Source organism: Babylonia areolata, chromosome 24 (genome assembly GCF_041734735.1).
Source record: "Babylonia areolata isolate BAREFJ2019XMU chromosome 24, ASM4173473v1, whole genome shotgun sequence".
In the NCBI taxonomy this organism is placed as follows: Eukaryota; Metazoa; Mollusca; class Gastropoda; order Neogastropoda; family Buccinidae; genus Babylonia; species Babylonia areolata.
This window is the reverse complement of record NC_134899.1, coordinates 5,146,149-5,163,648: the sequence shown is the minus strand read 5'-3', so window position 1 is coordinate 5,163,648 and position 17,500 is coordinate 5,146,149. Positions and strand designations below refer to the sequence as shown.

At 39.8% G+C, this 17,500-nt stretch overlaps 1 protein-coding gene across 1 annotated transcript in view; it reads left to right on the top strand.

Moving 5' to 3' along the window:
- LOC143298727 (beta-alanine-activating enzyme-like) overlaps window positions 1-17,500 on the top strand; it is a 28,736-nt gene that overhangs the window by 223 nt on the left and 11,013 nt on the right. Inside the window, exons 1-13 of the mRNA XM_076611648.1 lie at window positions 1-417; window positions 773-864; window positions 3,532-3,649; window positions 4,095-4,321; window positions 4,987-5,179; window positions 6,694-6,920; window positions 7,351-7,460; window positions 8,906-9,090; window positions 10,371-10,578; window positions 12,032-12,138; window positions 12,504-13,441; window positions 15,326-15,477; window positions 16,645-16,808. The exon at window positions 1-417 is cut by the window's left edge and continues 223 nt beyond it. Coding sequence (XP_076467763.1) covers window positions 256-417; window positions 773-864; window positions 3,532-3,649; window positions 4,095-4,321; window positions 4,987-5,179; window positions 6,694-6,920; window positions 7,351-7,460; window positions 8,906-9,090; window positions 10,371-10,578; window positions 12,032-12,138; window positions 12,504-13,441; window positions 15,326-15,477; window positions 16,645-16,808 — 2,883 coding nt within the window. The 5' untranslated portion in view covers window positions 1-255. The remainder of the gene's footprint in view (window positions 418-772; window positions 865-3,531; window positions 3,650-4,094; window positions 4,322-4,986; window positions 5,180-6,693; window positions 6,921-7,350; window positions 7,461-8,905; window positions 9,091-10,370; window positions 10,579-12,031; window positions 12,139-12,503; window positions 13,442-15,325; window positions 15,478-16,644; window positions 16,809-17,500) is intronic.

Below are 17,500 nucleotides of genomic sequence, written 5' to 3'. Positions count from 1 at the left end.
GTCGACGTCCTGAAGAGACATCGACTCCAGACACAGCTTGTGTTGCGGCGTCAACACTTCGCCAGGATGCACGACGGAACGAGGCAAAAAATCTACAAAACTGAACACTGGGATCTGTTAATCCTTTCCAGCTTGTAGTCGTTTATATTGTTATTATTCCAACAACGACAAACCACCACGCAACAGATTCACTCATCCAAGGAGACCAATGCTCATCGACAGGCCGTGCAGCTTGATACCTTGTGACCATACAGAATGGCCCAAGCCCAAGATGGTGACAGAAATATGTCCATAGCTGACCTTGTTGCTGAGCAGGTGAAGAAGACGCCAGACGTTATATCTCTGATCTATGATGGACTGGAAGAAAGTTCTTGTCACAGAATCACTTATTCTGAGATGTGGCAAAGAGCGAGTCAAGTGAGTCGAGTTTTACAGTTACCTTTTGAATTAAAAGTTGCAGTGCATGAAGTTGAAAAAACAACAACTATGCATGTTGTATTCAGTTTTCAAAATGTATTTATCTATATATGTATTTATTTATTTATTTATCTATTTATTTATTTATTTATTTATTTATTATTTTATTCCATCAAGACAGAAATCCAGAGCTGTACACTACAAATTATATAGTAATTATGATACTGTACTAGCCGGCAAGACTTGACTGAGGTTTGGTTTGTGGCAAAAAATAGCAGGATTGAATTGTGATGAATTGTTAGTATATGTGTGCATATGGTTATTATATTTTCTGTGTGTTTTCACTATTTTACAGGTGTTTGAAGAGATGCAGATACATGGAGCAGAGAGACAGACAATTGGGGTGTGCATTGAACCAGGTGTCAACCTTCCTTCCATATTGCTGGGGTAACTGCAAGTTGTTTTGTCATGGTTTTAATTGTGTTTGTTTTAATATATTCATTTGATTTTGTTTTATTTGTCTTTAGTAATAACATCAAAGGAAAACTGAGGTGCAATGAATGAACGAAGTCCTGATTATTGCTGACAGAAAAGACTCAGATGTGTGTGTGTGTGTGTGTGTGTGTGTGTGTGTGTTGTCAAGTTCTATAAGAGAACGGACTAATAACTCCCACCCAACCAGCACTAATACTTAGACAACACAAACACAGACTGTAACAAACGAAAAAATTCAACATTTACTAATTCAATACATGACGTAAACAATACATAGAGGTACTTCATCATGAAAAAATAAAACAAACAAGCACAACAATAACATAGATAAATCAATATGGATCAGCAATCAATCAGTGAAGTCATGAATGACTCAATACAATGCTAAGAAAATTGATCACAGTTGATCACAATCTTTCAAGTGATGGTCAATGGTCTAATGAATGATGAAGTGAATAAATAAAAATTATATAGTCTTCTTGAAGGAATAATGGTTGTAATGAAGCACAGATAAGGTGTGAAAGTGTATGAATGTGAATAATTATGTGTAGATAATCACAGGAAGAGGTGACACTAAATAACACTGAAACCATTGATGACGGTGAAGGAACTGGAGGATTAAACAAGAACGATGATGATGATGGAGAGTAAGTGATAACGATGAAGACGATGAAGAAGAGTAAGTGATAATGATTATGATGATTAAGGTGAATAGATGATAATAATGACAACAGTGAAGAAGAGTAGGTGATATCGATGACGACAGTGGAGAGTAGGTGTGACATTGGCAATGAGACTGGGGAGGACAAATGAAAGTACAATGATGAAGACAAATGTAAAAATGACAGATGTAGAATTCCTTTAGAAACACCTAAAGCTAAGAACGCTACCCCAGACTGAAGAACACAGATGATAAAAAGCCTGTGAAGGGCAGTGGAGGACAGTGTGAGTCAAGGGCAGGCAGTGGATGGTGATGGAAGTCAGTGGAAGTCAGTGTACGTTAATGGCATCAAGTGGGACCACTGAAACACTAAACATAGTCCATCATCCAAGGGTAGGATTCACTCTTGGACCCTGCAATAAACACCATTGTAAGCATAACTAGCCAAGTGTTTGCCAGTATAGTAAACAATTTTTTTTAACAAACCTTCCATTTAAGCCCCCTTCCGCCATGCACAAACTATAGCTTCGTGCATATATGATCAGTCAGGTTATTCCAGAAGGTCCAAGCAGACAGCCCAGTTAGACATTAGGTCGGATATACTCTATCCATGGTCAGCCATGATTGAAGGAGGCCTACTACTATATATAATATATATATAAAGTTTGATAAGTCCCAAAGGCTGACAGTGCAGCCACATCCAAGAAACAGAAAGATAAAATGAAAAAGAAAAAGGGGGTAGTCTTTGATATTCTAGTTTACATAGTATATCTCAACAGTATGAGGAAAACAAAGCTATCATTAAATATTAGTATCCAATTATTAAGAGGGTTCACAAGGAAAACTTACTAAATCCAGATCAACATGGCTGGAATTAACCAATACACGTGGATAATAACATCATCACATCCTGATAAAACTATGTTTAAAACCCATACATTTCCTACTCATGCACATTGTGTCAAAAAAAAAAAAAGGTTAATTCCCGTTCTGCCCCCCCCCCCCCCCTCCCCGCACCCCCTCCCCCTCCCTTCTCTCTCGTATCCCTGGACAAGAACACAACACAACAGGACAAATTACACAAGGACAAAACACAGTGGCTCGGACTGTCTCAGCAGTCTACACCTTTACCTTCCAGAAGGGTGCTTCAACTTGGAAACTGGAAGATACTGAACACAGAACATGAATAACTGAGGACACTCAGAGGAAAAACAGACCTCACAAACAAGATGCCAAACTGGGCAAACAGCCCTGAAAAGAACTAGACAGGCATGACTGTTTCTTCTCAGAGTTGCCATCAAAAAGCCCTGAATCATTTTACTAACTATAAAGACGAGCAGATTTTCGTTCAGTGACAACCTGAACACACAAGAAATATGTGCTTTCAGCACAGCCCACACTGCTCTCAAGCTGAATGGGGGTGTGGGGGGTGGGGGTTTGAAAAAAGAGGGGGTTAGGCACACATACCTTGATTTCTTTCGAAGTGACATGTGTACATGTATGTGTGTGTGTGTTATAAAGAGAGAGAGAGAGATAACAAGAAGAAACTTTCATATCACATACTGTCCAAAGTTGGATGACAAGGCCATGATTAACTGAGGGGAGGGGGGGGGGGGAGTCTGTAAAGTATGGTAACAAAATTGATGAATCGAAAGTATTCCTTTGATTGACTGTGTTGGCTGCTTTTCTGGTTGTGTGATTATCCCATTTTTAAACTAACATTTTACTCACTTTATGAAACAACTATGAATGTGCTTGAATTTTCCACCAGTGGAAAATGAAATTACTGAATGATGAATCAGAATCAGATGAATCAAATGAATCACATGAAATGGCTGATTTAATGATTTTGTTACAGATGATTTGTATCGACACGTTAGAACCAGTTCTCTCAATCTCATTTACTGTAGTTTATATAGACAAAATTTTGCACAATTATGTGATCATAATCATTGCAGAATACTGCGAGCATCATCATCATACTTTCCATTTGGGGTGGATGGCTCTGGATTTGTGAAGCAGTCACTGCAAAAACTTGGCGTCTCTTACCTCATGCTGGATGGCAGCACTTTGCAGGTATGCTTTATACATCATTGTGAACATAATGATAATGAAATATCAATTAATGGTAATAAAAAATGGTATTGATGAAACTCTAAATTTTGTTAATTAAGTACTTATATGAGTTATCAAAGCATTCTAATTACCATTCATTTAACAAGGGAACAATTTTGGTTATAGAAACACATGTATCAAAGTGCTGTGCATAGTAATCATTAATCAAGCATTTAATTGAGGGGCTGGTTCAGGGTGGTGCTTCCATATAAAAAAAAAAAAAATTATATACACATTTAAGCAGTATATTTTATCAGTCATTGATCGACAGGATCAGAAGCTGACTTTGTTATCATCAAGTTTGGGTGATGTTAATGTTTTCAGCCTGAGAAATGTGCACTCAAGTAAAATGCATTGTGACGTCACTTCATAATTATGCCACAGAGATTTGTGTTTTCTGTCGCAGAGTCTTCAGTCTTTGCTGATAGATGTACGTGTGAAGATCATCTCCAGCAAACGGCTGCAGTGCCTGGGTGTTTACCTGGGGCAGATACAATGGGGTGAGGCAAGCGATGGGCAGTTGAAAGCAGTGCCTGGTCTGGCGTACTGCATTACCACATCAGGGACTACTGGTACTCCCAAAGTGGTCAGGGTGCCCCATGCTTGTATTGTTCCCAACATTCTTCACTTCAGGTGGGTACATGTGTGTGTGTGTGTGTGTGTGTGTGTGTGTACTTGCATGCATGCATGCATTTTTTTTGCACGTCTGAATATGTACATGTATTTATTTTGTATGTGTGTGTGTGTTTGCTTGCAGGTGTTATTTTACGATGCTATTTTTGAGAATGAGATAACTATTTGCATGCCTTCTCCACTGTTATGATTTTTTTTTTTTTTGTTTTTTTTTTTTTGTGTGGTAAGCCCTCTGGGTTTGTTTGTTTTTTTGTTTGTTTTTTTGTTGTTGTAAATCTGTGTTACTGGAAATAAAAAGGATTTTTTTCCCCAAGGTCTCCTGTGTGAGATAATATATGTGCAGAATTTGATTAGAAAAATAAAGTGAATGCATTTGTATGGGTGTGTTTGTGTATGTGATTCATGCATATATGTATGTTGACGTAAGTGTACATGCACACACACACACACACACACACACACGCTCACAGAAATTCATTAGTTATGAACAGTTTCACTGTAAGCAAAACAAAGCTGCTATTAGATTATTTGGTCAGTATGTGTTGTGAGATATGAATAAACTTTTATTGCTCATTCTGACCTCCATTGTTATCAAACGTCATCATATTAAATGTCATTCTCTTATTGAATTACAGCTAATGTTTTTTTTGGTTTTTTGCATCTAGGAAGGAGTTTCAGCCAAGTGTTGGAGATGTCACCTTTTTGACATCACCTCTCACCTTTGACCCCAGTGTGATCGACATCTTTATGACCTTGAGTTCGGGAGCTGCCCTGCTTGTTGTTGACACAGTGGTCAAGACCTCAGGAGGTTCTTTACTCTCCATGCTGAGTTCTAAACATAAAGTCACCATTCTGCAGGTAAGGGATGGTTTATTTTGTGTGTGTTTTTTTGTGTTTTTTTTTTTAACTTGCTTTTTTGTTTTATGGGAAGGGGACGGGTGGCATTAGAGAAGAGAAATTATCACATGAAATGTGGTGTGTGTGTGTGTGTGTGAGTTTGTGTGTCTGTTTGTCTATGTCTATGTTTAAAGGAAAGAGGGAGAGAGAAAAAGAGACTGACATTCCACCTGAAGTAATTTTCTTTTCCTAATATGTCTGGGTATATGTCTGGAACAGTAAAACTGCATATCATTTCAGTATTTTGTGCTTGTTCTGGAAACGGTACATGTTCCAGAAGGATGAATGATATAAAAAAAAGTAATGAAAATAAAATAAAAAAAAGAAAAGAGAGAGAGAAACCATCCTTAGAGAATGTAAATATTTGACACAGTAGAGTCAGTTTTAACTACACATACTTAACCATGACCCACTAGTGCAGACTCCGGCAGGGAGTCCGATTCCTGTCCTTTGCAAACTACTACCCACCTATGCGGAGAAAATGAAAGTAGCTACGGCCGATAACCTCCCGAAGTAGGTTATTTCGTATTCATGTTAGTTCACTATAAAAAGGTGAGAGTTCCCTTCCCTCCTCTCTCACCACTCTCTATCAGAAACTATAACACTGAAGTCACCTTGCTCACCCCCCCCCCACCTCCCTCATGTTTTATAGATAAGAAAAAAAAATCAATTTTGAATACACATAAACACTTGATATCAGTACATATACGAGATAGGAAAAGGGGACAAAACAAATGAAAAATGAAAAAAGAAATTAGAAAAAAAACACACACAAAGAACTACATAATGACATATCAATACAGTTAGGACAAACACTGCCAACAGATGAATAAATCATTTGAATATGTCATCAAATACAAGAGAAAACATACATTCTACCTAAAATGTATTATTTGCATATATTAGAACATATATACTTTTTTTGTTTGTTACTCAACAGCAAGCCATTTGAAAATTGCACCATTCTTTCACACAAAAGTATCTTGGAGTTTAGTTTAGAAAAAAACAAAACAAACCACGTTGCCTTCGACCAGCCAGTTAACCAGCCAGCCAACCAGCCTGAACAAGCAAATAAATAAACCATACACTTTTATCACCTGCATACTCCCTGCCTCTTGCCCCCTCCCCCTCCTCCCTCCCCACTCCAAGAAGCATTCTTAACCTTTCCTCAGTCCACTTCAGTCCAGCCCCCACCCCTACCCCCACCCCCCTTCAGCTCCTCATGATACATTTTTTTCTTTTAATGGAGAACAAAATATGGACACCTCAAAATATAGTGCCAGGATAATTTGAACATTATGTTTTTATATGATCTTTGTGTGTGCATTTTATATCACACCAATCCTTTTATAGAAGGTTCGATCCAAGGTTCATGATACATGTATTTTTTAAATGGGGAACAAAACACGGACACCAAAAATTGGTACCAAACTGTGCTTCTGTTTGTAAACTATACCCTTCTGTGTGCATTCCAGATCACACCAACCCTGTTTGGTAGGCTTGATCCGGGGAGGGTCAGGACGTCTTTGCTGGGGGCTGACAGTGCCCTGAGAGTGCTGGCCTTTGGGGGAGAGACGTTTCCTGACTGGAGCATGCTGGGTGCCTGTCTGCACCCAGACAACAGCACCAACATTTACAATGTGTATGGGATCACTGAGGTGTCTTGCTGGGCCACTGTCCACTGTGCCAGACCTGCAGATAGGTGAGAGCTTGGATGTTGATATTTTCGGACTGTAAGCCCTGATTTGTTTCCTTGTGGTATCTCAGATCTGCAAATAGGGTGTTGGGGTTACGCTGCTGGTCAGGCATCTGCTTAGCAGATGTGGTGTAGTGTATATGGATTTATCTGAATACAGTGATGTTTCCTTGAGCATCTGAACTTAACTGAACTGCAAATAGATAAGAACTTTGATATTGATATTTTCGGATTATAATCCATGATTTTTTGCCTTGAAGTTTCTTCTTCTGTGTTTGTGGGCCACAGTTTTCACATTCACACTTATGCGTGGGCAGCCATACACTTGTTTTCAGGGGTGTGCATGATGGGTACGTTCGTTTCCACATCCCACTGATTGTTGACATGTAGCACAGGATCTCTAGCATGCGTTAAATTTTGCTTTTTGTTTTTCTAGGTCTTTGAAAGAAGCTGTTCCTATTGGCGAAGCTCTGACAGGAACAAGGATCAAGGTGGTGGATGAACAGGGCGTGGAAATCAAGAACGGAGTGGGACACATCTTGATTGGTATGGTCTTTGTTTCTAACCTGTCACTCAAAGTCATAGACATTCATTTTGTGATTTTGAACGTATTAGTGTTTGATGATGATGATGATGATTTGGATACTTGTATAGTGCCTATCCTTAGTTGGAGAGTAAGCACTAAGCGCTTTATAAACATGGGGTCATTTGCACAACAGGTTGCCTCCCTGGGTAGGGCCGACAAGTCTCAGGCTTTATTTCTCTGTATCTGTATTTAGCTGTTGCTTGAAGTTCTTTCTTTCTTTCTTTTGAATCTGAATGTATCAGTAATTTATTGTTGTGAGACTTTCTGTAATCAGTGTTTAGCTATCATTTGATTGACTTTCTTTCAGTGTTTTGCGAGACTTTCTTTTTCTTCAGTTTCTTTCTTCTTTCTTTTTTTCTTTTTCTTTTTCTGTTAAATAACCTTTGTTGTTGATATGATGTGCATTGTATAAAAACTGATTTGAAATGGTTCTGTTTTTGCTACTGACAATGTTAAGTGATTTTGACAGACCTGAGCAGTTTATGCCAATGTACAAAAAATGCTTGGTGTGAAAATACATATGAATAAAAAACACCACCACCAAATCAATTCAGATGCCACCATTACTGACTGATTCATTTGTCCCTTTGATATGCATCATATGCTGAATGCAGCACCTGAAATGTTCATAAATTATGGCTGGAGCTTATGTTTTAGTGTTATGAAGTTTTGTTAAGTGTTTGAGCAATTTTAAAAATTGTTTTGTTTACATATTATTTTGCTTGTTTGTTTTCTTCTTCTTCAGCATTTGTGGGCTGTATTTCACACGTCTTTGTGTATAAACGAGTGGGCTTTTAAATGCATGACTGTATTTACCCTAACATTAGGTTTTTTGGGGTGTGCATACTGGGTATGTTCTTGTTTCAATAGCCCACCAAACTCTGAAATGGATTACAGGATCTTTAATGTGCGCATTTGATCTTCTGCATGTGCGTACACATGAAGGAGATTCAAGCACTAGCATGTCTGCATATCTGTTAACCTAGGAGATCTCCACCCTAGACCCACCAGGCGCGGTTACAGGGATTGAAACCTGCAACCCTTAGATTGAAAGTCCAGTGCTCTAGCCGCTTGGCTGTTGCACCAATCATGAATATGCTTGATACTTCGCGTTTTGCTTGTTATGTGTACTCATAATTTTCCCACACAAAAAAGGGGATGTTACCTACTTCCGGGAGGTTATCGGCCATAGTATTCTCATTTTCTCCGCATAGGCGGATAGTAGTTTGCACAGGACAGGAATGTCAGACCCCTGCCGGAGTCTGCACTAGTTGGGTCGCGGTAAGTATGTTATTTAAACGTAATTTTAGATAGAAAATTTCCTTTTTTACTAGCAGCTGAGATATGCCAGTCAAAGTCGGCATCTATGTAGGTGTAATGGTTGCCTTGTTCTGTGCTCCCACAGGTGGTTCAGAGAGGACGTGTCTGCTGAACGAGGAAGAAGAAGAGGTGTTGAGGGGAGGATGCATATGGCGGAGGACAGGTGACCTGGGTTCCATCCTCAGTGATGGCACCATCTTCTGCCTTGGTCGAGAGGATCGACAGATCAAACGGCATGGAAAACGCTTGGACCTGGAGACTCTGGAAAAGGTAGTGGGGTTATTTGTTCTTTCTGCTCTGTGTGTGTGTGTGTGTGTGTGTGTGTGTGTGTGTGTGTGTGTGTGTGTGTGTGTGTGCATGCGTGTGTGTGTGTGCGTGTGTGCTTGCATGTGTGTGTTTGTTTGTTGTGTGTGTTTGTGTGTGTGTGCATGCATGTGTGTGTACACGTGTGTGCGTGTGTGTGTCTATGTGTGTTTGTTAGTGTGTGTGTGTGTGTGTGTGTGTGTGTTTGGTGTGTGTGTGTGTGTGTGTGTGTGTGTGTGTGTGTGTGTGTTGGCCTTGATACAATACAAAAAAAGAAAAAAGAAAAAGGAATTGCATTTCTTGACTGCCCAAAAAACAGTATACATTTCTTTTTCATAATAATACCGAATTGAAGGCAAAGTAGAAAGGATGGAGATTATCACATTACACTTTAGCATCAATTACAAGAAAACAAAATTATCAAAACAAAGACTAGAGGAATATATTATTAAAAAAACAACAAAAAACACCGGATGGGGTAGATGGAAATGAACAACATGAAAAGATACCTCAGATTTCAATCATGAAAAGTGGCAGAACACAAATTACACAAACATGAAAAGTGGCAAAACACAAATTACACAAACATGAAAAGTGGCAGAACACAAATTACACAAACATGAAAAGTGGCAGAACACAAATTAAAACATGAAAAGTGGCAAAACACAAATTACACAAACATGAAAAGAAGAGAAAAAAAGAAAAAGAAATCAGTAATGTGATTTTATGTTTGAATACTGAATGGAAACTTGAACTGTAGGCCAGATAAATAATCACTAAAAGAAATCATGATCACTCACGGGAAAGTTAATCTTGTGAAGCAGGTGATGTGCGTATGTCCAAGAGAGTTATCTTCTCTTCAAAACATCCAGGAACTAACCCTCATTTTAATATCAAACTTGTTTTTGATACTTCTGGTTTGTTCAATGGTTTCAAAGTCTGTGCGTGTGTGTGTGTGTGTGTGTGTGTGTGTGTGTACGTGCGTTTCTTTTTCTTCTTGTGCTGTTGTATGTTATTATTGTTTCCATTGTAGGTTTATAATTTCATGTGAGGCTCTTAGAGTTCATTACATGGGGAGTTTGTGCCATGTAGGTACCATATATTATAGTAAACATCGCTGACACACTGGCCGTGTTTGTCTGAACGAAAACACAAAAGCGAGGTTTACTGTTGGTGTTAGACGATGCACGAAATTATATAGTGTTTGAGTGCCTCCAGTTCTTCACAGTAACATACGCTGTCAACAGGTGTGTTGCCAGCTGACCACAGTAGACGAGTGCCGAGCCGTGCACAGGGAAGGGAAGCTACTCCTGTTCTACAAGACGTCGGCAGAGGGAGACAGAGAGGAAGACGAAAGGTGTGGAGAAGTCAGGTGTCACCTGAGAAGCGTTCTGCCTTCACAGTATCAGCCTGATTCAGTGGCACGGGTGGCGAGCTTCCCTGTCAACCTGCACGGTATGGTCGTCTGCTGCAGATATGTTCTGTTCATGGCATTTTTACTACTGGTACTACAACTGCCAATACTAGTTTTAGTGTCATATACTGTACCATGTCATACCTAATGCAAACGAGGACTATCGGTTTGCTCCTCTTGGCCAGAATTCTGCGGCAGTGGATTTTATTCCAAAGTTTTAGCAAGTACAACACTCTTATTACTGTGGGTTTTTTTTTTATGTGGGTTAAGTGTGTGCTGCATGTGGGACCTCGGTTTATTGTCTCGTCTGAATGGCTGGTGTCCAGGGCCAGGCTGTATGAGCGAACTTGGCAGCACTAAATTTGCTGATCATGAAGAATGTTACCACCTCCACGGTAAAGTCCATGTACTTAGGAACATTTTTGACTCTAAGCAAACTTAGCGCTGCAAAGATCACCTCTTGCAGCTCAGCCCAGGCCACAAGTTGAGTCAAGGTATTGTGTTGTATCACTCATTTTTGTCACAACAGATTTCTCTGTGTGAAATTCAGGCTGCCCTTCCCAGGGAGAGCGCGTCGCTACTCTGAGAGCACCACCCATTTTAGGGGGTATTTTTTCATGCGTGCAGTTTTATTTGTTTTGCTATAGAAGTAGATTTTTCTACGGAATTTTGCCAGGGACAACTCTTTTGTTGCTGTGGGTTATTTTACGTGTGCTAATTGCATGCTGCACACGGGACCTCGGTTTATCGTCTCATCCGAATGACTAGCATCCGGACCACCACTCAAGGTCTAGTGGAGGGAGAGAAAATACTGGCGACTGTGCCGGGATACGAACCAGTGCACTCAGATTCTCTTGGTTCCAAGGCGGACGCGTTGCCTCTAGGCCACCACTCCACTTGTGGAAAGGGAGAAAATTGTGGAAAGTGTGGGATGGAATCCTGTACACACAGTGTCTCTCAATACCTAGGTGGACCTGAGAGAAAATGAGCAGTGTGGCAGACCACATAGGCTACTCACGCACAGATGCAGTTGTGTATGATAAATGCAGGGAAACATACACAAACACACATGCACATACTCATGTAAGCACAGATGCATGTAGGTAATACAAGATGCATGTGTACACATAAACTCATAGACACCACACGTAACGCATGCACAAGTTGCATGTGTACACACACAAACACTCCTGTACTCATGTGTACTTACTTGCACATGTTTTTCATCATATTATCTACATTGGATGTGTGCATGTATACATGTGTTTGTGATTGTAAGTAAGTTGGGATGAGGAGAAGACTGTTGCAACATTTTATGAATTTTTATTTATAGGGTCAGGTTTGTGTATGTGTGTGTGTTAATATGTGTGTGCATTTGTTTGTGTGTGTGTGTGTGTGAGAGTATGTATGTAGGTATATATGTATGTATGTGTGTGTGTGTGTGTGTGTGTGTGTGTGAGGTCTGCATTGATATAATCACTTTCACCTTTCCAGGAAAGCTGGATGTAACTGCCTTGGTGCGACAGCTGAAGAATAAAAGTGGGCAGCAGCCTCCTTCTTCCACAGCAGCAGTGGAATCTTGGTCATGCAAGTTGTGGCAGGTATGATGAAAAATGTCATATAAACTGAATGAAGTCACTTGGGATAAAATCATGGGTATTGTATTTAATTGAGTATTTGATTTTTGTTTTCTTTTAATTACAAATTCAGACACTCTCAAATTCCCAAAGTGATGTGTTCTTGGGTAACCTTACCTGGAAGGTTAGGAAAGAGTTCAGAAGGGTAAGTCTCTGAGTAGCCATTCTTCACACACTTCATTCATATCTCTTTTTGTTTGATTGAAGTGAAGTAAATGTGTGAGGTGCATTGTAATAAAAACTATAAATGTTCAATACATGACTGTGTGTTTATCGGAATGAAAATTACTGTGTGTATGAATGACCGTTGTTTGCTTTTTGCTGGGCAGGATATCATTGGAGACCAGAGGAAAACAGTGTCACCGTCAGACAATTTCCTGACGTGTGGGGGTGACTCCCTGAAAGCTGTTCGTCTTGTGGAGCAAGTGGAGCAACACTTGGGTCATGATGTCCCAGATCTTTTGGATGTCGTGCTGATCAAAACGTTCAGTGAATTTCTTGTCACTGTCAGACAACATTTACGATCAAATGGCCTAGCAGAGAAAAATCAGAATGTCAGAAGTCACAAAAACAGACATGTTCCAGCCAGGAAGCATGATTCTGATAATCATCTGGAACCATCAGAGCCACCTGCCAAAGTGAGAAAAAGTGCATCCCAGAATTCAAACGGGGATGACAGGATTTTGTTAAATCTGGAACATTGTTCTAATGATAAGAATTCAAATGTTTCCACACGTAATCTTGTGAAACAAAGTTTTCATGGAAGGGATTTGGCTGATCAAGCAGCCACTGGTACATCTCCAGAAAAGCAGTATTATGAGCACAATGGAAAAACAAAAAGTTTGTCTGAGAGTTCAAGTCAGGACAATGGGGTTTTGTCTGGTCATGAACATTGTTCCAGTGATACAGAATCAAAGGTTTCTAAATACAATCACACAAAACAAAGTCATCATGGAAAAGCTGTAGTTGAACAAGCAGCTGCTGCTGAAGGGAGAGCAAGTCTGTCTTCACTTGATCAAAAATCGACAACATATTTTGGTGGGGATACACCCACTGCTGAAGAAGACACGTTTGTTGGCAGTGTCAGCCGGGCCAGCAGGTGCTGGTCGTCAGGTGGCTCTGTGGGTCATGACGTCATCAGCAACGGAAACAATGGTTGCTCAGCTGCAGGAGAAGAAAGAGACAGGAATGCCATTCAGCTGGAACTGCAGTGGACTTGTGACACTGGGAAATGTGTGGACGCTTCACCTCTCGTGGGAAGAACCAGGTAACATTCACGCTGGTGGTTGCTTTGATGTCCTGAATTTGATGAGTAATTTCTCTGGGGGAATGTGGAGGGGTGAGGGGTTGAAAGGAAAGAGCGACGGGCACTAGCCGAGTGGTTAAAGCGTTGGACTGTCAATCTGAGGGTCCCGGGTTCAAATCACGGTGATGGCGCCTGGTGGGTAAAGACCTGCTAGTGCCTGAACCCCCTTCGTGTGTATACGCAAGCAGAAGATCAAATATGCACGTTAAAGATCCTGTAATCCATGTCAGCGTTCGGTGGGTTATGGAAACAAGAACATACCCAGCATGCACACCCCCAAAAACGGAGTATGGCTGTCTACATGGCGGGGTAAAAACGGTCATACACGTAAAAGCCCACTCGTGTGCATACGAGTGAACGTGGGAGTTGCAGCCCATGAATGAAGAAGAAGAAAAGAAGAAGAAGAAAGGAAAGAGCAGGTATGCGCAAGAGCATTAAAAAAAAAAAGGCAGCCTCACAAATAAGCAGAAATATTGTGGCCATGCTTGTCTGTAGTGAATAGCTCTTCAAACATGAAGTATGCTTGACTGTAGCTAATATCTCTTCAAATATATAGTCATTAAAAAAAGAAAACAAAAATGAATGTTCCTGTCCTTATTTAAGGTTTTGACTTCTGAAACTATTTGTAATTTTTGCAGAATAATCATCAACCTCTAAAGAAAAGAAAATCACAAAAATTAAAATAATGCTCAGTTGTTTGTAAAAGTGTATGTTTTTTTGAAGGAAAATGAAAATAGAATATGATTTTCATATGCTCAGTGTTGACAGGATGAAATTTCTCCAAATCAGAAGATAACATAGATATTTAGAAAAACAACAACCATGAAATATTTTGAAAAAAAAGGAAGAAATATTAAGTCTGTTTATTTTATGGGAGGAAATGGTGCTAAACTATTTGCAAATGTATTAGACACAACTAAGTGCAATTATGTTGTTTTCCTCCACTATCATGTTGTTTTAAATACAAACACTATACATAGACACTCACATACACCCACACACATACCCTTCCACCTACACTCCCACAAACACTATCACATGATAGTGCAACACAAAAGCTCACTGTTAACAATATTTCGGCTTGAAGCTTTCATTTAGAGGGCTCAAGCAAAAATATTGGGGTTTTTTCATACCCACTTCTAACACAACCCCGCCCCCTTCCTGTTGATGTGCCTTGTAGCATGCAGTCATCTTCAGGATAACCAGATTCACTTCAGTTGATCAACAGCAACATTACAATTATTTTCTGTCACATTTTCATAGTTGCTATTGTCAACGTTGTGCGGAAAATCAAACAAAATTCTAGCCACCTCTTATGTACCATCCAGCCATGTTGACATACTCAACAACTTTTCACTTTACAAAACACACAAAAAATACATAAAGATTGAGCTAAAACTTGCTGAGATATTGCCTCAAACACGCATCAGTGCAGTTGCCATTTGCAAAGAAGTATGCGTGTTGAAGTGAATGGCTAGACTGTTGATAATGCAGTTACCCCTAAAGTGCAAGGTGAAAGGCTTCAATCTTGTTTGATTTATTTAAAAATTAAAAAAAATTAAAAAAAAAAAAAAAAGAGAGAAGTAATTGTTACATGTACAGTCAAACATAGCATTTAAGAACAAATACGAGGCCCCAAAATCATGTTTCTACAATTGAGCTGAACAAAAATGGTTGTACACATAAATGGTCGCTACTCGAAACAAATGAATGTGAGAAGTAAGGCTCAAGAAGAACAACAATAATGATAATAAGAAGACAACAAAATAAGTTCCACTGAAATCACACCAACAGAAGCAACAATGACATTGTGGCTTGCAGTGATTCAGGTTATTATGCTTTCAGAAACGGCAGAGTGGTGGTGTTCATTGGTTCCCATTCCCATCGCTTCTTTGCTGTCGACTTGAGCAGTGGGGCTGTGCTGTGGTCCGTTGAACTGGGCGACCGAGTGGAAAGTTCTGCCTGCTTATCCCCTTGTGGAAGGAGAGTGGTTGTGGGTGAGTGTGGAGTTGATCTGAACAGTCTTAACCAGAAATTTGTATTGTGTTGTCTGTGTTTAGTGGATTGCACAACACACTCAACATACAATGCCCATAAAAATGGAGAGTTGATGTGTAAAGTGTGTGTGTGTGTGTGTGTGTGTGTGTGTGTGTGCATGTAGGAGTTTGATTGTGAGAGTGAGCATGTGTGTTTGTTTGTTTTGTGTGTGTGTGTGTGTTTGGCTTGAGTTCCTGGCCATGTTGGCATTTGTGGTAACGAAAGGGCAGACCAGCTGGCCAAGAACGCTGTAAAGAAAGAATTATCGAGACCCTTCGTACCATACACAGACATGAAGCAGAAGGTGAACACTTCCGTTAAGGATCTTTGGCAAGAGGAGTGGAACACCCAGACGGACAACAAGCTGTTCCAAATCCGTCCAGACCTAAAAGAGACCCTCCCATCGGTGGTGAAGAATAGAAAGGAGGAGTCTGTGCTTTGCAGTGGCGCGTGGAGCACCCTTTTTTTTTTTTTTTTACTCATTCTTACTTGTTGAAGGGGGATGAGGCTCCTCGATGTATTCCCTGTGATGAGCCTCTCACCGTGAAACACGTGCTCCTTGAATGTTGGGATCAGCATGACGTTAAACACAGACATTACACGGCAGATTCTCTGAAGACTTTGTTTCATGATGTCCCTCCATGGATGCTGATGGACTTCTTGAAAGAAGTGAATATTTTTAATCAGATTTGAAGGTTTTAAACTACGGAAGGTTTTTAAACAGTTTTTATTGTATTTTTTTACCCTCGACTTGAAGTAGGTGGTAACGTGGCGATAGCCTTGAGATGGCCTTAGTGGTTGGCGAGGATCTAAGCAGCAGATTTGATTTGTGTGTGTGTGTGTGTGTGGGCGCGCACATGTTTGTAATCATTATACATATAAAAACGCACTTTTAGAAATTAATTCATGAACAAGTTGCATCCGAGAGAGAATGAAAAAAAATCGTGTGAGCAGTCTGAAACGAAAAATAAAAAGAGTTTGGAAGACGATGATTTGTGTCATAGCCATGTAAGCTTTAATGTTACTTGTGTTTTATTTTGACAGGAATCTTGTGAAAATGTTCTTGTTGTTTGGACTTTGGTATGTACACACAGACTGTGTTCAGTGTATTGTCTGGCGTTTCACAGGTTGCTATGACCACAGAATTTACGTGCTAAAGGTGGACACAGGTGAAGTGGAGTGGCAGGTGACGACAGGAGACGTGGTGAAGTGCTCACCTGTGGCAGACCCTCTGTCTCACCTGGTCCTGTGCGGCTCACACGATGGATTCTTGTACGCGCTTCACTGCAGGGTATGTGACAGCATGATGCAGCGTTCTTTCTGGCGTGTGAAGGATGCTGTGATGTGCGCACCATCAATCTTTGATCTTGTTTTGCCTTTTTTTTTTAAAGAAGCAATTATTGCAAAGTAGAGAGAAAAAAAAAAAAAAAAGAATGTAGGTCTACAAGAATTTCTGTGTAATTACAGAAATTAGAGTGATCTGAAAGTTTGATGATGAAAACTCATTATTTTAAATTTAGATTATATGATTAATGGCTCACAAGTTTAATATAATAATAATAATGGATACTTACATAGCACACTATCCAGAAATCTGCTCTAGGTGCTTTACAAAAATGCTTTTGTTAACATAAAACATTACATCAGTGTTACATACACACACACACTGAGCTTGAGGGTGGTACACACCAACATTCACACTAAAATTGCTAAACTGAATTAGCAGAGATCAAGTAGTGTCTTTTTTGTTGATTTTTTTTTTCCTTTGATAATCAATACTGCAAGTAAGCTGAGCCTGTGCAAAATATGCCAAAAGGAGAAGGAGGAGGCTGGAAAAGTGGAATCTTGGCCTTTGACAAAAGCAGTGTTGTAGTGAGAATTTTTGTTCTCTGGCTTATGATTAGCCTGTGCTAACAGAACTCCGTTGACTTTTTTTACCCCCATGCATTTCAGAGAATTTTACTGTTTCCATCACCTCTCATT